Genomic DNA, 24929 nt, shown 5'->3' on the forward strand with positions numbered 1-24929 from the left:
TGATTTGGAAAGAGGAGAGAAAAAGTGATAACAGTGGAGATGTGGAGTAGCAAAAGAGACAAAGGCAATATCTAATACAAATGTGGTGTACATAACTGATGTCAGCCAATCAAGGCACTGAGAATGGGAAGCCACCTTGTTCATAGAGTTGTAAGAAGATTACTTACCACTGGCCACAACATCTTATCCTCCAAATCCCTTCCTAACACTAGTCAGCCTCCAGCAAATACAGATCTCATGTTCCCTGTTGCCACCCAATCCTGGCACTGTGCTTCATCCTGTGTGTCAAGATATAATCAAGACAACATAATACACAATAGAGAGGACAGACTCTGGCAATCAAAAAGAAAGGAGGCTCCAAAAAGCCTCAGGGGAACTTAAAAGATTAAATGAAACCCCTGTCTATTGTGATTCAATTTAAAAGAATACGAAGTAGGAAAATATGGACGTAGTGACCTCTGAATTTAAAGAATTGTCATATACTGTATGCTGATGTCCTATATGTCAACATGTGGCATGCTTTTGTACATACAAGAACATAGAGACACCCAAACTGATAAAGTAGAAAAAAATATATATCAAGTCTTGTTTTTCCCCAATTAAAAAAAATACTGTTGATCAGTATTTTTTAACATTAACAATAACACATCTAGAGATCTCCTGTAACACTGGAGACGATGCAAACTAATTACACAGAACACACAGGGCAGTTCTTAAAGGATCTAAATTCAGTCTGTTACCCAACGTAGTTCAAGGTTTCAACCACCTTGACAGAGGAGAAACTTTGATAACAACTACTTCACATTTACTTCGATAGCTTCAGCTCAGTTTGGGCAGAGAAGGGTGAGAGATTACGTTTGTGCTGGAAGCCAGCCAACTTCAACATTTGAAGATGCCTTTTGATCAGGGCTACATATGTTTTCTTCTTTCACAGCATTAATTAGTGCAGCCGGCCCACAAGACTCATCGCTGCCATCAGAAGCCTCTTTAGTTAAAATTGTCCATTAGCAAACACACATGCTCACACATAGGCACGCATCAACACACTCAAACAGATTTGTTAAGTAAATGAGAGTAGCTTTATAGCAGCCCTCTGTGAGCAGTAAACAGACATTTACATCACTATAAAAAAAATGGCAGGACGTGGCACAGAGCCAGCAACATGCTGCAAGAAGGCGTCGACTGTTGACTCACACACGCACACATAACCTCACTTCACATCTACATGGATTGAGCCACACATCGTGTTTATAGGTATGTACGTTGATCTCAAACATGCAACAACAAACCAGAGTGGATGAAAAAAAAGACTATAACAGTCTTTCTTTCAAACAATCTATCATCGTTCCATTCATCAATAAGTACAGCAGACATGTTCACGTTTTGTCTAATCCAGTTTATTCTTTCTTGGTAAAAGAAAAAGTTGGAGGAAAAACAAAATGTTAAGTAATGGAAACAAAATATAGCATTTTCCAGGTTCATCTTCCCATTTTATACCATCTTAACAACCAAAAAAAATGCAGCTCTACACTAAAGTGTAAGTAAATCTGAAAAGCAAAAAGGTTAAATAAGGTTTTCTTTAAGATACAGAATACTCATTCATTATGCATTTTCTGTTCATGTCTCCCATAGTCCACCAGGAAAACGTTTGGAAAGTAATTATTTGCTGATTTTAACTTTCAAGGCTCCGCTCACCCCAGCCCTCTTCCCCTCATCTACAACAAGAAAAAAGGGAGGAGGGAAGACAGAGAGGGTGAAATAAGGAAGAAAAATAGAGCAATCAATAAGGGGACAGATGAGAAAAGGGGAGTGAAAGGCAGGAGGAGGGTGCATGTGAGCTCATCACGCTATCTGGAAATCAAAACATGGGGTGGTGAAGTGTGGAGGACTATTTAAGTACTGGACAGAGGAATGAAAAACCCAAGAACACAAATTCTTGTTTCACAGCTAGTGCCAAGAATTACCTTTAAAAATATGGATAACTGAAATGAAGGCCTAAGACATTGTGAAAGACCCGAACCATAAAAACCATCACCATCCCAAACAGGAACCTCTGAGTGACTCCAAGTGTACAGCAATGTTTGATTTTTACCTGCTTGTGCTCGATATGAACAGCTGAGCACATACACAACATAAAAGAGCGAGTGTTTGTGTATTTTCAAAGGTATTGTAATGTGTACAATTCAGACTTACAAATCATAAGCACGTTTTAATATCCGTCTCGTCACATCCAACACACATAATCCACATGTTTCTGAGAGACAATGGAAATGCCTCCTTGTGGTAGGGCTGGCAAAAATAAGGAGATAAAGACTGAGACAAAAAGAGGAAGACAGAGAGAATTTTCAACATATTAAGTTTTGATCAACCACACGCCCACGTTAAAGACAGATCCGTGCTGCAGTCCAAGAACCAGCTCACTGTTCCCACCAGCACAATATGTGTTTGAGTCTGGCTCACACTGCAAATTCTCAACTTGAGCTTACAGTAGTATGCCAGTTTCATCGTCCACAGCGGTGTCCTCGGTAAAGCAGAAACACTTTCAAAACAATGTTTAAACCAAAGGGGCAAAAAAAGTGTCCTGTAGCGGAAAAGAGAAGGATGTAAGTTGGAGGGAGGAAGGGTTAACATTGGGCTTTGATATCCTGAGGTGGATGATTACCAGGTGTCTGTGTTTCTAAAGATTCGGGATTACAGGTGGTGGACGGCCTGGGGGTAAGACACCGACTTCAACTGACGCTGGCTAGCTGGGTTCGCTTCACTAAGTCCATGCTTGGCGCAGAGTAGAAAGCAGCTCTGTCTGATTTTGAGGTAAAGAGCACAGTCTATAAACATTGCCAAAGCAAAAGTGAACACAAAGGGTAACCATCCCTTCCGCCTCCTCATCATTCTTTTTTTAAATTTTTTTTTTCTTTTTGAGGTAAAGAATATAGTCTTAAACTGGCTTCCTGGAGAAATATTTGTATAAAGCCTAGTATTTCTTCTCCTCATCCATTTATCCATTTTTACTCCACTCACACTGTTGTAGTCAGGGCCTTGCAAAAAAGTGAAGAAAAGAGAATATATTTCCTTTGCTCTTTCTTGTTCTCTTATTCCTGGGTTTGGATTTTCCAAAAGGCGTCTTAGCAGCAGGGATATGATCAAGCCAACAGAAGCAGAAAACAACTTGGATATGGGTAACAGTGGGATTGAAAAAGAGTAAGCATAATTTAAAATAAATGAGAGCAGGTTTGTATCCAAAAAAACCTGCAAAAATCCTGAAAAACAAAATAAGAAAAAAAAAAAGAAAGCAAAGAAAATCAAATCCCTGTTAGTGCTAAGACACCGTCTGAACACCGAGATTCTTTTTGTGGGAACGGTTGTTCAGGAGCACTCCTCCCCGATGCGCTGGCAAGAGCGGCCCACCTTGCGGTCGAGCTTGACCATCTTGAGGACGGCCTCCTGCCGACCACGGCCCAGGTGGTCAAACAGGCACTCATGTTGCTCCGGGAGCCGATGGAGCATGCAGAAGACGTAACCTAGAGGAGGGGTGGGGATGTGGGTGCAAGAGAGGGGGGAGTGGTTAATTTGCTAAGTTCAACAAATGCACAAATATTACTGGAAGACATGTTTTCAAACCATTACAATTTATACAAAAGTAAAAAGGAAAGACATAAGACCAGGGTGTGATTTGCCAGGGGGGGATGGTGGGGATTTCCCTTCCTCTGGTCTAAATATGCCTGCCTCTGCTGAGTTATTTTTATCCCCGGAGGGGACAAAAATGTATCCCCCTCATAGTGAGGGGAAAAAAAAATCTAAAGGCTGCAACGTGACAACGTTTTATAGTGCAAACAACAATAAAATCAGAAATGGACTTAACAACGAGATGACAACATAGATGACACCGCATCTAGGCTACATGATGCTACGTAAATGGACCTGCAGAGATGTGGGTAAAACTGGGGCGACACACGGTGGATGACCCCTTCACAAGAAACCATAAAAAGACTGGTCTGACAAGTAGGCATATAATGTAGCCTATTTATTTTTATGATGGCAGCACGCTGTGCTGTTGCATGTTGTGATTATTTTCTATTCAATATTGAAGTTTGCTGCACATAGAGCTGAATTAAACAGTGACTTGCAAGAACGACATTAAGTGTATTGTCACGTCTCACCGAGTTGCGCTAGCCACAGTACTGAAAGGAGCGTTGGGGGATTTAATTGTTGTTTTTTTGTATATGATCACATCTCCTATGTGTCTAGATGAGGAAAGGACAATGCGTGAACTTGATATCACATTGCCTTTGAGTGAAAATTTTGTCCTACTTGATGAATTAAATTTTATAAAATGGATTAAAACATCCCCGCGAATGCAGTGATCCACTTCAAATTTCGTAATTGTTTCGTAATAAGTTCATAATTATCTTATAAATGTTACTGTAACAGCTGCAAGAAATAGCCTAATAGGCTTCATGGTTTCTACAAGCCTACGGTGGTTCTGATTTATTTTCAAAAACACCCCCCCCCCTCTGATTTTTACACAAATTGCACCACGGATAAGACTAAAAAAAAATATGCTTATTTCCTTGTGACAAAGGAAGATGAGTATTATATGTGGTGTAGTTAGAGATAGTTACAGATAGTGTGTGTTGTAATACCTTAAATACCTACCTACACTACCTTTTGTTTTGTTTTTTGTTTTGTTTTTTTACCAAAGAAAGCATTCTAGTTGATAGCTTCCTCTTTTGATTCCATTCAACAAAGCAAGACAACCAATATTTCTCATTGACTCTCTGTCTCTACTGTAGCACTCTCAACAAAAGGCCCTGCCACTGTAGGAGGCTCGTTAAGCTCAGAGAAGCTCGTTAGCTCTCATCGTCTTAAATTCTTTCATTAATACACATAATAACACTGCTGGCATTCAATGAGCAGTGATTAAAAGCCCAGTTTGACAGCTGGTTGCTATGCAATTAAAACCTATGCGATTGCAGTGCACACCAATGAAGTGGAAGAGAAAAAGTTGTGCAACATTGGAGCCTTTCAAAGGGACCAGCTGTTAGATATTTCCCCAAACCATGGGGCAACAGTGGAAATCAAACTACTTCCATTCGCTTAGTGTAATACAAGTACAAAAGACGTGTACTTATAGGGTATAGAGCCATTCAATATTTGCTATGTGCTGTACAGTAACACTCTACATCAGTGGTTTCCAGGTTGCTGGATTAATCAAAGGGGTCACGAGATGATAGGACAGAATAGGATAAAGAAAAAAATTGTGATTTTTCTTTGTCAAGCTTTCTTCTAATTTTTGTTTTATTTCTTGTGGATTACTGTGTTTTACTTCCTCAAGCTTCTAAAAGCTATTCAAATAAAACAAAATAAGTCCTCTTTCTAGAGCTGCAAGGTTAGTCGATTAATCGATTAGTTGTTCGACAGAAGATTAGTCAGCAACTATTTTGATAATTGAATAATCGTTTAATAATAGTCATTATTTAAGCAAAAATGAAAAAAATAAGCTAGTTTCAGCTTATTGTGATGATGATGATTAATTGCTTTTCTTTGTCCAACATGATGATGAACTTAGCATCTTTGAGTTTTGGACTGTTGGTCTGACAAAACTAGACATTTTTCACATAATGGATTGCAGCCATTATGTGATTATAATGTACTCTATGAGTGAATACATTATGTCAAATTAGCTCAACCTACAGTACAGCCAGATCAGTAGGCCAACAGCTAAGAGAGGTTCAGCTCAGATCGTCCAAATCCACTGGTTCCCCACTCCGATTTAGAACAAAACACAAAATACAGCCATACAGGCAATTTTATTACAGGTTACTGGTTATGGAAAAGGTATAGGAGTGTTTCTCAAATCAAAGATTTTAGGACCACTGCTTGCAAAGTAAAAGACAAAATAAAGTACTTCTGTTGAATCTCCACATCAGAGGAGGATACATACGCTTTAATTAGCTTTTTAAGTCTCAGTGCCTTTACTCTGTGTCATTCTAACACCTAGTAAGGCAAATATTAAAAGGCACTGTGTACCAGCAGCACTCTACTGAGTGTGACAACATTGGATCAGATACTCAGCTGGAGCTATCTTTTCTTCCCCATTTACAATCTGAAAAGCATTCATGTTTCCAACTCATTATCAGACCTTCTTGGCTTGTACTGTGAAACATTCTGCAGAACCATTAGCAAAGTAATCTACAATTACTGCAATAGTCAGAAATCACTATAATTGCACCCATTCCCCTTCCATCTGTAAAAAGTATGTTTTCATAGTAAGCATTGGCCTATTAAGGATGGATGCCCCGTGCATTAAGTAGCGCATGGTGGAGAAAAAAAAAGTCAATTTCCACTTTAGAAATTACTGCGTGGGTTTAAGCGGATGGTCTTTAAGCAGTGAAGAGCTGTGACTTTTTAAGTACTTTAATATGTATGCAAACAAGTTGATTAGCAAGCCAAGTATTGGTTTAAACTGCATTAGTGTTCGTGGTAATTGGCTCATGTTTTATGTGCAACGTGAAACATTAAGGCTTTCTGTATTGGTCCCCTAAGGCTAGCAAAGCAGTTTGGTCATCGACATTTCCGTCAACACACAAACACATGTGCAGGTAGTAGATGTGCTCCACTGCACTGGATGTAAAATTAACAAAGCTTAAACAAGTTAACTAATATATATTCATGTATTTATGAGGCCAGTATTAGCTATTGCAAAAGCCATTTATTACCTTTGTGTTTCACTGTTAAACTGAATCCAAAAAGAGAAAAACTATAAAATGTTAAATTTGGTGTCTGGTGACATGAATATTGTGTTAAAGAAGGTTTAAATTTTTCAATGTTTAACTCTGAGCATTAGTACTGGAGGGTAGATGAAAGACACATGATTGTGGTCTTTAATAGTAAGTGCCGCTGCTGCATGTGTATCCTCTTTTGTGTGTGTGTGTGTGTGTGTGGTCCATGTATCTATGTATGTCTGTTCAGGGGTTATAGTGTATATGTTTATGTGAACACAGTTGTATCTTCGTACCACAGCGACAGGAACCCAGCTCTTGCTGAACCAGCTCCAGTTTGGTTTGGCAGCGATGGCAACGTTTGCGACTCCGCTGTTTGGAGCCACTGCGAGACGAGGATGATGATGCGGACAAAGATGATGATGACGACTCCTCACCCTCTGGCAGCTCGCCCACTCTCGCTCGCTTGTCGGGAGAAACGTCACTTTCTGACTCCGAGGCTGGAGACACACACACACACAAACAGAAAGGGAAAAAATGATTTCACCTCTGAGTTTAACATTTTGTGGTTTTTCACAAAAAAGTAAGAAAGTGAATAGTAAAACCTTTAATAGCTCAACAGTGCGTACTAGACATCTTTATTTCATTTCTATTGGGCTCAAACCTGTCTGTACTACGCAATTACACATCTACATCCCATGTTTATACTATACTGTTCAACAAAAGGTATTTCTTTACTAAAAATGAGGTGATTAATGGCAATTTAAAATGTTCCTTTTCAGCAGACTGACCATTCTCACCTGAAGCAGACAATATAAGGTTGTAAGATCCAAAATGTGCATTACAAGTCTCGCATATTCAAGACTACTATTTATAAATAAGACCTGTAATGATGATATCAAGCAAAATAATACTTTTATATTATTTAATGATCATCATGTAGCAGAAATTGAAACAGTCAAATCAGTTATACAGAATTACAGCAGGCAAATAGACCTTCTGCTGCGGACAGATATAAAAACAAGTGAAGGTTAATCGACCTGCTAGAAATGCATTTAAATAATTAATCTACCAATATTCTTGCAGCCAAAACTTCCCCACTTCTTATTACTTTCCTACCCACAAAATAATCCTAAAGGAATTCATCTAGCGTGTGTCCAGGACTGCAGCTTTTACCAGAATTTCAAGAGAAAACTTAATACCTCCGATAATAGGCTCCATAACAACTTCCATTTAATATATAAAGACATCACCTCTGATTTAGTGAGGTCTGTGAGTGGGAGAGAACTGATGATGGCAAACTGGAACAAAAAAAAACACCTCTTTGTGTTAATAAAAGGCATTTTAGAGATGAATAGTTCCCCTACGTTAGATTACATTCAAGCCAACACCTGAGACAGGAAGAGCATGCACCTGTAGAGAGTTTCACTGGTCAGCTGGAATTTCAACTCAGCTTTTCTCATCAATCCTGCAGACTTTTTCCTGGCCCAGCCGAATGCAGATCAGCGCTCAATAAATCTCTGAGAACTAGGCCAAGCTGAGCAGCCAGATCCCCTTTGCTTGCCCCATCGATCCCTATACGTCTGTGAGTATGTGTGTTAGCTGTACATGTGCAAGTGCATGTTGAGGAAAAAAAAAAGACTGCTTCCTCATCACCTGCCTTTTGTTATCCTCATAAATCTCTGCTGCCAATTTAAACTGAAATACCAAATTTAAATGTGAGTCAACAACTCTCAAATTAGATTTTCTATAAAAAAAAAAGACATCTGAAGCCAAGACATTTGCACTGCAAATTAATTTAGGCGTGTAACGGCTTGCTCAAAAGACCTAGTGTAGGTAGGCTTTACACTGAAATACAGAGGGACACATTTAGAGAAATTGTTTTCTCAGCCACACCTCAGTGTTTAAATGATGCTGTGTGTGTGTGTGTGTGTGTGTGTGTGTGTTATGGCATGGTGCTTACTTGATCCCACAGCATCAGACAAGGGATCAACATGTTCACTCACCATTTCTGAGCCTTGCCTACTCTGCTGTTGTCTTAAGTCATGTGTGAGTGTGCAGGTGTGTGACTGCAGCCAGCTGTGTGTCACATACAGTACATCAGTTAGATATCACCTAACAGTGAAAACACAATGAAGGGACAGTTACACTAGAAGAGGTTTAGTGGTATTTTAGATGTCGACCTCATTTAACTCATTTTCAATTAATTCTGACAGTAATGCTTCTGTTTACAGCAGCTGTTTCGATACTTAAAAGTACCACTCCACTCAGAAATGTGTTTTTCTTGTTCCTTCAATTTTTCAGCTCAGTCGTTCTTCACTGTGCAGAACGATGTATGCGCAGAGTTTGACACTTAAAGGCTGTTTTCACATTCATCTGCTGAAGGGGGAAAGTGTCTTTGTGGTCACTGAAAATTAAAGTTAAAGGGGCCGTCCTACAAGCAGGATTTGGCACATCACAGCTATTTTGGAAGCCGATCCTGGTGCAATATGCAACTTACACAAATCAATGTGGAAACATGAAGCCATCCAAAACACAAACACGGAGAATGAACACATCTTGTGTCTAGCAGTCTATTTTTTTTTTTTTTACAAAGATATTTACATATTCAGAGATTCTGAATTTTTAATCAGGGAGAAGGAGGAGATGTAATATTAAGAATTTCTAAGTAGGTAACTAAATTTTGGTGGAAAAACTTTACCAGACATGAATAATTATTCAAAGCAGAATATATTTATATGTCTTAAAATATGTCTGGAGGGGATCTTTAAGGAAATTTTTTAAACTATAAAGCTCCCAGCAAACATAGGGAGAGATAGTTCAGAAGCTCATCATATCGCTATCACACATACAGACACAAGTAGAGCATCCTTCTGAAACACACATGTATGCATAGCCAGCATTCACTCTAGTAACAACTTGATTGGCTTTACATTTGCACCCTCTTGCAGACATGCTCTAGTTTGTCCCCAATATCCTTCCATCTGCTGTTTCCCCTACAAGAACAATTAACCTGGCCAATTTGGATCAATCCTACATGGTTGGTGCTGCTGGGCCCGGTGGACATGACAAGCACATAGTGCAAAACCCAACGATGAACACTGTTGTGGTTCAGCTGAGGCATACCTGAGTCAAAAGAGCGTTTTGTGGGAGTGGAGAGTGAACTGAAGACTGTGTCTGTGCTGGATACTTCTGAAAAAGAGAAAGACAGTGAAGATGAGAAGGAAAATAGAAGAAAACACAGGAGGACAGAATGAGAAAACAGGATGAGAACACTGCAGTTCAAGTTATATTCTCCCTGATAGACCTCAAGACTTGAAGATTTTATTTCAATAATAAAAATCACACAGGTGTACAACAGCAACCAAATAAAATGTCTCTTGGCTATGATGAAAATAAAAATAGAGCAATAAATAATTCAACAATAAATATAGAGCAGACAACTGTAAACTGTGTAAAAAGTCCAAAAATTCATTCACCCACTCTAACATAATCAAGCACATACACACTTTGAAAATATAGAGGAAAATATGGAAGCCAAACAACTGTGTAAAAAATGGTAAACTGCAACTGACTGACAGATTGGGTCACGCATAAGGTAACCTTGTCTTGCATAGTTTATAATGGTAAACAGAGTTTATAATGGTAACAGCCTGAAGACAGAAGCTGTTGAGAAATCTTCTGGTGGTTGCTCAGATACTCCGGTAACGTTTTCCACACTATAGCTGGATGAAAAGACCATGACTTGGGTGTGTGTAATCCTTTATTATGCTATGTGCTTTTTTTTTTTCTTTTCACAGCGAATATAATAGATGTCTGTAAAGGGCAGATGGCAGCGTGTTCGCATGCCGACTGAAGCCAGCCAAGAGACGTCTTACTGTGGGTGGAAAATAAAATATATACATCATCCACCTGATGTTTTAAAAGTTGCTTAAAAGTGTTTAATGTTAGGAATGCAATTGTACTCATTTCACTTTCTAAATATTTACAGTGCAACTCTGTTTATTATAACTCATATGTCATGCCCCCTTGACCTTTCCTGAGGTATTCAGGTGGTTTTATTTATTCACTGTTAGTAATATTAATGTATGGTAATGCATATTAAATCCAGCTGGGAGTGCTGTGTTCAGACTATCAGGCAAAGGACTCGTCACAAGCCCAAACAAACACATTTCATGTAACAACAAAACATGTAACAAGTTATATTTTAGCATCAGTCATAAAGAACAGTTGAGTTGATACATATTCAGTTGATACTTTTTTTTGCCAGTTTGTGAGTAAATTACAAGCTGGTTCCATGATGTGCTTTGTATAAAAGAAAAAAAAATCTGCACTAATCATGTGATTGTGTAAATTACTAAAATAACTCCTGCTGTAACAGAGGCACCAGGGTAGTGTGGAAATTTTTTCACATGTTCCGCACATCCATTTGGTAGCCACTTTATTGTGTCCTGCATCGGCCTCCACAAATAACCTTGTCACTGTATAGCGATGACGGATGCCCTGGCAATTGCAGGTGTCCTCTTAAGACCTTCACTTCTGAATAGATACCCTTTCCTATCATTCCCTCTATCTGTGCCATGAGGACAAATATAGCCAGGACAGGGGCACTGCAGCTGCTGCCTCAGTTGGCAGAAACTAGTGGCAGTCCTTTACAGAAAGATGCCCTAGACTAAAAACTACAATACTCTGGTTTTGATCAGCACATTTAAGGCTTGTACATTCTAAATTTGCAGACATACAGTACATTACTTCAATAGTTAGGACAAGTATCACAAACCAGACAGACCATATTACCATCACCTTTAAGTTCAATACTTCAAACATCTTCCCCTTTTAGAATGGGAGTGCTCCACACTCCATGAGTTCAAAGAAAAGGGGAGCAAAAATGTATCTTTCAATGAACTATGAACCAAGGAAGGAGCCAGTCATTCACTGATGTGAAATAATTAAGAGGGCCTCACCATTTGAGCTGAAAAGAAAACCCAATATAATTAATTTCTCAGCAATTTACAGCTGTCTTACCATCTTGAGCAGGTAGAGATGTCACTCCTGTCTCTCCTGGCAAAGGCTCTTCTGATGTGTTAGACATCGACATGAGGGACTGACTGATGCTGCTGTTTGATTCATTACAGAAGATGTCTGCTTGGCTGTTGCTGGAGCTTGAGGAGGCTTTTGGGGCACAATCATTGTCTGGCTGTTTCTTCTGTATGTCTTTGAAAAAAAAAGTCAAATGGTGAAACATTTTGGGCATCTGTGCGTACGTGTTTGACTGCACTTACAGGATCAAGCGGTTGTTAACTCGGTGTGGCATAGAGGGAACTCAGGTGCTCAAATTAACTGGATTTTACCTTAAGTGACTGTGGCACACTGACACCATTCTGCTCAAAACTTATGGAAATGGACATAATTTTCTATTCAAATTTCTGTCCCTGGTTGGAGAATGAACTATAGCCTAAATGAGAAGGGACCAAATATTCTGATGAGACTTACTGTTACTGACTTACTGGCTACACGTACTGAATCACCCTAAAACTTGAGAAATTTAGAGAAAGCTGTGTCCCATACCTCCAAAACTTCTTCCCCCAAGTCTTGAACCCACAAGTTTTCCCATAGTCAGATCCAAAAGGGGATTAAGTGAGAGGATTTGCATATAAATAGTGGAGATTGCCCATGTCCCCTGGTTGACAGTTTCTTTAGAGTACTGAATTAAGAAAGAAAATCTCTCACCTTATTGGTGAAAAGAGGCAGCAAAAATAGTAACTGCCTCATGGTTGCAAATACCAACAGAAATGTAAACTTCCAGTTGGACATAGCTATAGGATACAAATTATTTCCCAGATAATTTTAAAAATATAGTTTGAAATTTAGTATAATTTCTTAAAATTATAACAATTTGTACAGTAACAGAGTTAGGGGTGACGGTAACACTTTACTCACTTTACCCCTCTTTTCTTTCTCAGACTTCTTTTTCCACCCTCAGTCACTTCAAGGCCTGTCCAGGACAGCTACAGCAGCGGAGGCAGTCTCTCACCCCCCGACTCACAAAGGTCAATGTTAGACACAAGATCAGCAAACCAAACAAGCACACAGCAGAACAAGAACTTACCTGCAAAACATTTTGAGCACAGATTCATAGTTTTGCTCGACCTGGGAAAAGAGCAGAGAGGAAAGAAAACATATTAATAAAATAAATCATGTGCTTGTATGAGGGTTCCCAAAAAAAAGGTGGAGAAGGATGCAAAAGTTTAATGAGCCGTTTGCTGGTGGACATCTACATGGCAAGAGTAACAACACATCTCCATGACCTCCAAGTCTCAGACTCTGACTTAATTTCTCATTTGGGATTCTGATATGAAGAAAAGTTCAAAATGCAGAGTGTGATCCAGACTACAGTTTTAAATTATTCAGTTAAATCAAAAGCTGCCATGCTATAAGACTTTTAAGGTCTGTATAGCAAAGACTGTATCAACTGAGATGTGATTTTTTATTTTGATCCCTTGCTTGATCTCTGTAAATCTTGCAGAACAAACAGAAATTCAAAATTTTTAAATGGAAAGAAAAATGACTATTTATACACAGGATTTATCAAAAATAAAACTGATCTTTTTTTTTTAATTTTGAACCTGTATCATACAATTATTTTGTTCACATTCATTCAAATGACTGCATAATTTTAAAGGGTCAGTCACTCACACAAGCTGACTGTGTGCTAATTGCAAACCTACAGAGAGCTGTAATGTAATGGACTAGTGGCTGAGGAGGAAAGTCAAGCATCTCTACTAGATATTGTTCTCATGAGTTTGTTGACCAACCAGAGGTAAAAGCAGGTAATACTGAACTAATATTCATCATATTTCATGCAGCTTTAAAACTAACTAGATGCAGCACATCTGTTGTTTACTGTCTGTCTGTAGCATGCAGTGACCATGGTACCATCAGTCACTGTCAATATATAATGGTCAAGGTCAATGGTCAATTGTCAAGGTCAATGTTGTCAACTCCAGCTAACAAACACTGCTCCTGGTGGAAGTAACCAGCTCATTACTGCAATCAAACAGTTGTTTTTCCAATCAAAAATGTGAAGACCCCTAGCCTGTATGTTGGCAACATACCTTCCCTGTCCAAATCAGGGATAAAGATCTTTGATCCAAAAAGCTGTTGTTATGGGGTTAATCAGTGAAGCCTTGCTGATTTCAGTGGCACACCTCTTTCAAAACAGATGGCTTTGGCTTTCCTCTCAGAGGGCTCCTCTCATTTCCTCTCTAGCCCTCGTCCTTACTGTCTGCGCACTGAGCGTGACGGTCGCCGCTATCAGTCATATTCTATTTATTTTGGGCGTTCAGTGTACACCTTTGTCCCCATTTCTAAATGTAGGGTCAGCTGCAGTCAAGCTGAGGGCTGTCTGTCAGTCCGCTGGTGCATTGTCTTGAGTATAAAAGAAAAAGGAGGAAGCAGGAAGTAAGGATAGAAGACAAACCTCATCATGAGACACGGGCAGGGAGGAAGCCAATACAGAGTAAACAACAACAATTTATTTCCCGTTGCCAACCTTACAAATCAGAGGTAATCAAATCACAGAGTAATTAAGGAAACTAAAAGGGGTGAGAAAAAACATGCAGGAAAGAAATGACTGCATGCTTGTTAAGCTGAGTGAAGTTTGAGCAGAGTGCACACAATCAGTCAATTTCATAGTTGGCCCACTGCTGCTACTAATGAGAATATCTGATTGGAAGAGACAGGAAGATGGGCTCTGTCACCTTGGTGATTCAGTTTGAGTGACACAAAGGAGTGAAGGCTTGAACGGTTGATACACATTTTGAGGAAAATATAAATGCTACTGACATGAGCAGTAAAATGGAAAAATAACTTCAGACAGTTTGTCAACAACCCATGTGGCAGAATCAGCTTTTAACTGTATTGCTTTGTAAGTGGCATTTAGCGGCATAAATATGCAAGATTCTTTTCTACCTGGAAAGAAAAATGTCTGGGAAGAACACTGATCTGAATAGTTTTAAAACAACTAGCTTATTAAGATTTCACAAAGGCAACACAGTGCAGTGAACACACTTTGAGGCTAGGCGATGGTGTTTTTGGTGGATCTTTCTGGCACAGAAAGTTTACTCTTAAGGTATTTTCAAGTATTCAGTGTTCAATTTTTGTTTCTCATGTGTCCAACACAGTTCACTTAAAACAAGAAACACAGCATGAGGAGTGTGCACACATCTGCACATCAAAGGTCTGGTCCCTTAGTTGACACACCTTATCATAGGGTCGGCAAATATAACAATACTGTGACAGCGTTTGTCAGCTTATAGAGAATTTGCTATATCATTTCTACTGGGGTAACTATCCTTTTAATGTCTCTGGACGATGATATACATGAGTGGGTGGGACTAATTTAAGGCAATCTAGATTTACATCTTCATTTGTCAGACTTCTTAAATCCCTCAGCCAACAGCAATGATTTCCATCTGCTTTTTATCCCTTTCTCAACTTATATTTCTGAAAATTTGTATACATCTATGCAAAGTTTATGATACAAGGCTATCATATGTACCGGAATTCAATGGTTCAATGGTTAGCCACAGAGAATATTTTTGACCGGTTATGCATGCCGGTCTATAGGTTAATTTGCATGCTAAGGTTGAGTACTGAACTTGTTACTTCACATTATTCACCTTAGCTTAATCAGTGCCAAATTTTGGTAACTTGCAGGACTGAGAGTGAGCGCAGTAAATGTGTGTTTTAAAAACACACATTTTCCGACCTGAATGTCTCACGCAGAGGCTCTGACACTGACAGGAGCACCACCCCGCAGATACAAAGAGACAATCAGCACAGCGGCTAGCAGCTAGTTAGGATGGCTAGCATTGTTAGCATAGCTGTGCCTACTGCCGGACAGCTCTCACAAACGAAAGCTACATCACAACTTTTCTTAAAAATTAACCAGTTAGTTAGCAGTTAATAGGTGTCGGTCTAGGGAAAGAACAATGTGTGCATGAGATACAACATGACTATTGTCAACTATTGTCAACAACTTAATGAAGCTGGACAAGGACTCATCTAAAATTCTATTTTATTGAAGCATGCTCTGTGCAAGATTATCATTAAGAGGCCCAGAGACACCAATCTGATGCCGTATTGAGAAAACATGAACAAAAGGGGGGAATAAACCTGTCCTTTTCCCTTCTTTCTTTACCTCCCCTGTTGAAGATCACTTTCAGAAAATCAAATTTGCTACTCTCAGGGGGACATAACAAAAGGACAAAAAAAAAATTAATTTGACATCTTTTACTACATGCCAGACGCAATTATGGATAATGAGCCACAGAGCACCAATCACAACCATACATGGTCCAACTGAATGTGTCTCTTCAAACACATTTGAGCAGAAAGACACATGTGGGAGACAAACAGGAAGAAAGAGATACATGAGAAGTGAGTGCAAAGAAACCTGAAGATACTTGTGTTTCAAATGTTGACTCATATTCGGGCCAATATTGTGACTGACAGCAGTTATGATTAATTAGGTTTAAAAAAAAATAGTGATTTAAAAGTCAGCTCTCACATTACAATGTCCAAACATCATCTTCAATGTCAGTCGCATGTCGTCTCTGACAATTTAATCACATTACTCAACCCTACTGCATATGAATGCTAAGTAAGAATAGCGTAAAAAGTAGTTCCAATACAAAATTCAGCAGCAATAATTTGTCACACTGAGGACAGATAGACTGATACTACAGTGTTAACAGTAGTGAAAGAAAAATGAGTAATCAGTGTGACATAGAGCTGCCACGGTCACTGAGGTGACGCAATCACGTCACACCCACCGCACAATCAAGCTGATCACACCGCTTTACCACTGACTGAGAACTCAAGTGATGAGATATTAGTTATTCTCTGAGGCTTGACATAAAGAATGACATGACGAATGACATGCTAAGACATTTAGAGACATAAGACATAAAGATAGACATTGAAACTATAGAGGCTACAAAGAATAGACTACTACAGGAATAAATGCATTAGAAAAGTTTAGCGTATTGGTCTAAATATAAGAAAGGTTTTTTTTTCCCCAGGAAAAACCTCTAAAAAAGTGGGGTCCATTCTTTCTGAACGGATAAAGTGCTGGTGTAAAACCGACTCCTACTTTGACTGTTGTATTATGGGTTATTTGTAGCCTTAATGTTGCTAGGCTAGCGACTGTCCTAAAGTCTGTGTAGAGTAAATGTGTCAGAGTCAGTCAGCACTAAAAGTGTTTGGTTAGTCCAGTTTAACATGCAGGAGTTTCTGAAGGCTGGTGTAACGTGTTTTTCTGCCATGGAGGAAATAAATTCATGACGAGTGAAGACAAGTCCAAAGTGTCTTCCGATGTCTCTACTGCAGAAACGGAATATGTCAAGCTGCCAAATACCACGGTCACAGATGATAAGGAGCTCAAAAAGACAGTCAGTCTTATAAAGGCGAACTGCCAGAGGAAATAATTTTTGACTGCTTCCAAAACCCTGTAAGGAGAGTGTGTGAGTGTGTAACTATACTATGATGCAAGTTATATTCAAAAAGTACTTTTCCAAAAACAGCTGTTGGAAAAGGGGGGATCTTGTTATAATCAGGGTCGCCTTATATTCGGGCCAATACGGTGCTTAGGAACCATTTATTTTCTGACATCTGAGGTTTAAATTATTTTTATATATGGCGGTTACTGAGACGGTTTGAATGGCTTTGCTAATTTGGGCGGTAACAAAAAAACCCAATACCGTGGCAGCTCCACTGTGACATCCTGTCTAAAATGTACCAAAGAATTGTGGACCTGCTGAAAGAAAAATTGGCACAAATCTCTACAGTGTTAGTCTGTTGGGCATTCAATGCAGAGAATAACATACCTATATGAGCAAATATGGATGTCTTAGTGCTTTGTTTTGATACTGTAACATTTTATGGCTTCACCTGACATAAAGATACCATGATATTTGGTGCCGATTGCACACATGTCTGGAACCTCGCTGAACTCTGATCATCAGTCCATCATGACAAAAGCATTTTTTGAATTTTAAATGGTTGTAGAAAATACCATCTCTGCTAGGGATGGGTTCTGATCAGGGCTGAACAATATGCAATAAAGTCATATTGCGATTGCAATGAGCAACGTAAGTAATTTTAGTGGAAATGGTCATTTCTGCATTTCATTTTCACTGAAAAAACTATACAAATGACGACAATGTGATCTTTTGCTGGGGTCTGTACCAAACAAGCATGGTCCCTTAAGTCTGGAGGATATGATTTTTAAGTCAGGGCATCTCTGTAGCACCACAATGCTTCATTAATAATGGTATGTTGTGACACATTTTACCTTTATCAAAAAATTGCAGCTCCTGCGATTTGGATAATGCACTTTGCTTTATTGCAATTTTGATAATATTTCGATTAATTGTTCAGCCCTAGTTCTGATAGCTGGTTCCATTTTAGATCCAGATCTCTGTCTGCAAAATACTTCGGTCAGTTTCGACACTAGCGAGTCTCTTATCAAACCTTTTATCTTTCCCCACTCTTTTTCATTTGCAAGGAGCAATAGAAAACATAGCATGCTTCTTATTTTTAGCTGACCATCTCTGCCTAAAATGACAGACATCACCAGCAGCACATTAGATCAGCTGTAGCTAATTAACATTAATTCCTCAACAGCTAAACTGAAAAGTTTGTCTGTTCTCTGGTTAATGTGCTCTCTGCAGCTGGTGTCTGTATTCAGCTGAAGATTGTTTGAGTGAAAAGACACATCACTCTATAACACCACTGTACGACAGCAAGAGGACTGTGTGTTTCTGTAGTTTCACAGAGTGACAACTCTTTTCTAAAGAAATGATCAGCTGACCACATCATGTCAATTTAAGAATCATCCAGTTAAACTTTTATATCATGTCAACATTTTAATCTGATCCGTTTCATAGTTCTGAATCAGGATCTTCAGTAATTAGAGTAAATAGCTTCAGCTGTTTAAACTAAACTAGTCATATATGTAAATCACATTTCATATATTACGCTGCTCATCTTATTTTCAGGTTGCAGAGAAAGGGTTATGAACATTAATTAGGCTGCCACAAAAACTGAAGACTTTCTGCCTTCACAGCCAACAAGAAGTGATTAGATATCTTTGAGTTGTAGCCTTATTATTTTAGCTTTTACTTATCTGCAAATGTTGAGAGGTAAACTTGTTAAGAATTCTTGATAAGATTCAATAAAGGATTTGATAAAATCAAATTTGTTGTGATCTGGTGACAGATTGCACTTTTCTAATGCTTATCCAACCATTCAGTGGGTGGCTTGTCACCACAGAGCATATCACTTTTTAAATATGTGAACAGTGAAGGTGTTACTTTGAAGTATTATATGAATAATAAGGGTAAAAACAAATATTTCAATTTGGGTTCCAAGTTTCATTCACTCTTTTACGACTACGCTGATGAGCGTTCACCTCAACTTTGGCCTCCAATATCATTCATAAATTTCAACAAATCAGCCATGCTGTGCCCCCAACGTTTACAATCATAGTACAGTAAGGCCCATCTAAAGAGGGATGATAACATTTGGTTTGGCCCACCAAATTCAAATAGTAAACTAAATCTAAGTTAATCTCAAACTAAATGCACTATGATTTATATCCATTTACTTTTTAACTTTTGACGGCTACTGTAGATCTCTACATTTCCTTCTTTATTTTCGTTTTTTTATATATATTGAGCTTTAAGTGTTCATTTAGATGACAACTAAATGCACACATGTCAACACGAGGGCAGTGATACATCTGTTATGAATATCTTTTTGACTCCACTGCGTGTCACTGCATGTTCTTCCTGTTTTGACAGATGCATGTACAGCCCACGTGACATTTTGAATAATTATCACTAGAAACATACTGTACAGGACCATATATAGTCACTTAAAGCAAACGTTAAGCAAAAGTTAAGTCCCAATAACACATTAAAATGTACTTGTTGCACAATCCTATCAGTAGATTTTGAGTTTACTTCCAAATCATTCATTTTTCCTCCTTCCAAGGGAAAAACTGTCCTGTACAGTTTAAGCTCAATTCTGTACTAACAATGCAGTGTCAATGTGTTCCAACAGTTAAGCTGTCATTTTGTGCAACTAATAAAGCCAATATCTTACCATGTAACCCGACTGTCAGCAAACTATAACTGATAAAGTCTTCAGTGCCTCAAAGTTCAGTTAATGGTTGAACATTATTTCAGTGTGATATCTCTAAACAACTGCTTCATTCACCCACTGTGCCTAAAAATTATATATACATTTATTTAGTCTAAAATACAAAATATGCAATACATTTCACTCACTACTGTATATCTGAACAGGCTTTATTTCATCACTCCTTGCACTCTTCACCTCTTTGCACTATTTATATCCTGTTTACAGTCCACAGAAACGGTTTCACGTGCATATAGTCATTCCTTGAGTATATATCTGAAGACTCTTGTGTTGTTATTCTGTGTCAGTACACTGAGAGCCACTAAACCGGAGTCAAAGTCCTTGCATCTGTAAACATACTTGGCCAATAAACATGATTCTGATTCATAATACCTGCATTCTTGAACCAGCCATTTTTGATTATGGTTTCACACCTGTCACATTACCTCGTCGGCTTTATCCCACACCCCTTTACCTGTTCCCTGCCTCTACAAGCAGGTTACCGAGGCCAGCTGGTGTTAGCTCGCAGCTAAATGCTACAAAACAATGGGGAGGGGGTAATAACAAGGAGAGCAGCTCATCCCTGCTTGAGCTGCTAACGCTAGTGGCTACCGACTCGGCTAGCTGTTGGCAGAGAAAGAAAGCATCTACAGGAGAGACGTTTGACATTTGTTTTTGGTCTTACCCCCAGAAACCGCAGGGGCAGCGCGGGGGTATCACGTTAACGTTGCTCGGAGGCTTGCTGCCCTCGCTCCCCGTGTCCCCCATGTCGGCTCTCCCGTGTGAGGCTCTCCGCGTAGCAGGTGAATCCGGGGACGGAGTGAGGGCCTCGTATTTGCGTTTAGATTTTTCCTGCCTTTGACAAGTAGAGCTTCAATGCCCCGGCCGGATAATCCTGTAAAGTTTCACCGGACGAGGAACGATTTGCCGACACGAGCGGCCACTAAAGTGCGGAGAATTAAAACAGTTTAAGTCGACTTTGAGACATTGGAGCTGTCACAGCCACAGACGGACAGAGTCACCGGGGGGATCCTGGGCCGATCAGCTGGAGTGAGGAACAAACCACTGACAGACAGGAGGGGGTTGTAGAGCGACCTGGGCAGCCAGAAGTTATACTGTTGTCTTTGTGCTGAATAAAAGGTGATAGAAAACTACACTTGTAATCATTTCAAACAGTGTTTTTAGTAAAACGTCATTTAAACTCAATACGTGATTGGGTATAAATATTAGATTTTGAGGACTTCATGAGTTTGAGTTAACATGGTATGATCCATGCTATCCTACAACTACTGGAGGAAGCCACAACACTGACAACATGCAGGCATATTTTAAGCAACAAAGTGGACACTAAGATGACAAAATTATGAAAACATGTTTTTTTTGAATATATTTGAAACATATTTAATCAGTTTTATCACCTTTCTATATGTAGAAACTATGCAATAACTCTAAACTGTTCTTTCTGAAGTAACAGGTGTGCAATAGGCTGATTATCCAGAAATGTACAACATTGTGACCTGACCTGCATACCTAATAGATATTTGTCAGGTTGGGCATTGTAACAAAAAGCACAACTAAGTCAATTTGTCAAAATGTGTGTAGTGAGAAAAAAAACAAACGATTGTCATGTTCTACAGTATCTGACAGAATGACACGCTTAAATGAAGGCCTATTCTTGCAAGTAATTTATTAAATGCAGTTTTCCCCTAAGATTGATTGGCAGCACTAGCTGAACCACTGCTCAACCATTTTTGTGCTTTTTGTTGAATAAACCATCCAGCACCAATATAAATAGGTCAGAATTACCAACACAGTTTATGACAACATAAATCTAAAACTAATGATCCAATTATATTCAGCCTCTGTACTGTTATATTGACGCTAACAGCCTGCTAACATGCAAAACATTACATGTTAATAGTCAGCAGGTAACATCCAATAGGCCTTTCTCACTAGACAATAATGGCTGCATTCATTTGAGGTGCATGTGGTAGTTCCAGGGCCCTTGTATTGTGCATCCTGGCACACTGACATGACTTACTACAACACCTACATGACCTGTGAAAAAGCACAGGTGTTTTTTGTTATCTTTTTCTGTTATGACAAGTCAAAGTACCTGCTGTTAGTTGTTATCATGCTTGTTAACATACTAACTGTCGGTATGTTAATCTCCATGCTGATGTCAGCACATTAGCATGAGCCTTACAGCTAGTGACATTGTTTTTCTTATAAGACAGAGGGAAAAGTGTGCACCCCTTACACTCAGTTAGGCTCCCCACACCCACCTCCCAGGTATTTAGTACAATTTACTCCACGTCTAATGTGAAAACGTGAAATGGGTCTATATTTTTTCAAACATTGAATCCACCCATAAGACAAGACCTTTGTTTAGTGTATGTTTATGGATGGCTTCCATATTGATAATGTCCTAGGATGCTATTTGTTTCCTTTGATACACTTATTAAATGTCATTTTTTTCACAGAGTAGTTTACATACATTGTCTCATTAATAGTGTATCTTGTTGATTTTGAAAGGTGGGCATAAAGAGAATGAGTAAGACAACTCAACCAGAACTGGAGTCAACAGGTTTACGCCGCTCTAAAGTTAATTCAAGACTATATGTGAGATCAATCTCGAGCACACATTTAGTCCACAAAACCAGTCTGCAATTTTCTACGACTGAAGACATCCAGGATTTAGTATTTTGCTGACATCACAGATTTGCTTCACATATACCTGGTGCTGTCTACAACAACAGAAATAGGATCACTGAATTCTCTTTATCATCTCAAAATGACTTTCAGGAAAATGCAGGACTTCACTTCACTGTCAGGAGGTTTGGTTTCCCCTCAGCAAGACCTGCCAAGAAGGAGCTTCTGTCTGCAGGGAAGGACAAGTGGGCCCTTGGTGGAATGAAGATAGATGGCTGATAGTTCATTAGCTAGTTAGGCACAGGGAGGGGGATACCACAGAGGATTGAAGAATCTTCTCAGGGTTGCTAAAGCGCCTTTCACACATGCAGTCTATCTCTGAAATGTTCAGGAACATTTCCTGCATGGGGTCATGTGTGAATGGGAGCAGGGATCAATATTCCGGGAAATCTGTACCACCAATTTCCCCTCTCAAGACTTAGTAATATTTCATGGAAAGTGCTGGTTCAGCTGTGTTGTGAAAATCACTAGCAGTGCCTGAAAGGTTATCTCAGTAATTTACCAGGAACTATGTGTGAAAAAGGCTTAAGAGCCCATATTCCTGTGCAGAGCCAAACAATGCTAGCAAAGGCTTAGTTGTTATTTACCTCTCAGTCGAATAAAAGCAAACTTTAAGTCTTTTCCTATTGACATTTTGACATTCTATCTCCAATGGGATGTACTGTTTCAAGTTAACAAATAACAATGGTCATTCAGTGTAGCAAACAGGGCCACTGAAAGCCTCACTTTGGGCCTCTCAATAGAAAAGTGGTTGTTGCTTCCCTCCCCACAGCCTGAGTCCAGCCTCGGGCTTGGTTGTCCTCTAGAGATTTGCAGAACACCACTTCAAAGTCAGATCCCCTCTCCTTACATACCATATACCCTCTCTCCCCTCCCCTGCAATAAACACAAGAACTTAAGGAATTAATTAGACACTGGATCAAACATGGTTTAGTAAATTCAGCTCACTGAAGACACCCAGAATAGTGCAATCACATGTTAAGTGTTGTATCCCTGGTCATGTGGGGTATCTTTGATATGTATTTATGTATATATGTATGTATTTCATTTCAGATCCAGCATGACAGCTTACATTGGCAGTCTCTTGACCCCTCTCTTATTCACTGAGGGATACAGTTAGGATTATTTTGCAGTCTCTGCTCCTCACACTGAGGGACAGCACTTCAGCCCTGTAGAAAAGCACAGAAAGTGTTCCTTGATATAGCAACTGTTCCTTGAAGGCCTGTTCTTTAAAGAGTTTCTGCCACAAGGACAGCTCTCAAATTCATTTTCCCATGGCTCACATCAAAGGAGTAGAAGTACTGATAAACTGTGAAATATCACAAAATCCCGTTTATGTTATAGGTGAGAAGGTGGAGTAGTATTGTAGTTGATTTTATGTATGTGTATGGCAGCCCAGTATGGTTGAATCAATGTCCAAGGTGTTATTTTACTATAATGCAATCTCACAGCCCCTGTATAACCAATGTAGCATTTGTATTTGCTACAGTAACAAATCACAGCCTATACAGTGTATTCTGATTACCCGGCTACACTTGCATTACTCCATGTGTCAATAAAAAGAGTTGATTCATGGCTGCTAATATGAGAAGCAGGCACTCTAAAACATGCCATAGATGGATTGTATGGGAAATCTATGTGAACACATTTGTCCATAAATGAGAGTCATTCTTATCTGTTAATGCCATCCCCAGATAGGCAGGCTGGGTGTTATTGACTGAGGACAAGCAACATGTCACAGCTTGTAGTTTTGCTCTGAGGGGGTTTATCAGAAAACAGGATTACCAAGTTTAGTCAGATAACTGTGAAAACAGCGTTATGGATTTGGATAAGCAGGCTATTTGGACTTTGGATATTGGTTTGGGATATCTAACAGTAATATTTACTGATGGCCAGGGTTTAGTGATTTTTAATAATTATAAAATAAAAAATAATCTGGAGTGGAAGACAGCTGATGCAGTTTGCCTCAAATTATTATTTCAAGTTCAGCCTGTCATTCTTCTCACTGCATTCTTGCACTGCAATGTATTGCGGGATGCTGAGGCGGGATGCTGGCGGGATGCTGATTGAAATTACGCTACGGACAAATGCTTTTTTATCAATAGAGAGTTTTCTGGTGCACAAACGCTCACTGACAGACAAGGAAAACCATTACTGACAAGGAGCTGTGAGATCACAACTTGACTGTGCAGCAGTAGTGGCTGAAGGCAATGTTTAGAAGTACACACAGGCAGGATAAACATCAGAGAGGACCCTGCCAGGCAGTCAGTCAAAGCTGTTCACACTCCTTCA

At 39.2% G+C, this 24929-nt stretch overlaps 1 protein-coding gene across 1 annotated transcript; it reads right to left on the reverse strand.

Annotated features, from left to right (window-relative positions):
• Window positions 1-1375: 1375 nt before the first annotated feature.
• LOC137185169 (AN1-type zinc finger protein 3-like) lies at window positions 1376-20992 on the reverse strand. Its single transcript, XM_067593478.1, has 6 exons — window positions 20611-20992; window positions 12829-12869; window positions 11745-11933; window positions 9846-9911; window positions 7016-7219; window positions 1376-3518 (listed from the first exon to the last, which is right to left on the reverse strand). Exons 1-6 carry the CDS (start codon window positions 20691-20693, stop codon window positions 3364-3366), a joined length of 738 nt encoding a protein of 245 aa, XP_067449579.1. The 5' UTR covers window positions 20694-20992; the 3' UTR covers window positions 1376-3363.
• Between the last annotated feature and the right edge of the window lie 3937 nt (window positions 20993-24929).

The sequence above is a fragment of the Thunnus thynnus genome, chromosome 1, assembly GCF_963924715.1.
Source record: "Thunnus thynnus chromosome 1, fThuThy2.1, whole genome shotgun sequence".
In the NCBI taxonomy this organism is placed as follows: Eukaryota; Metazoa; Chordata; class Actinopteri; order Scombriformes; family Scombridae; genus Thunnus; species Thunnus thynnus.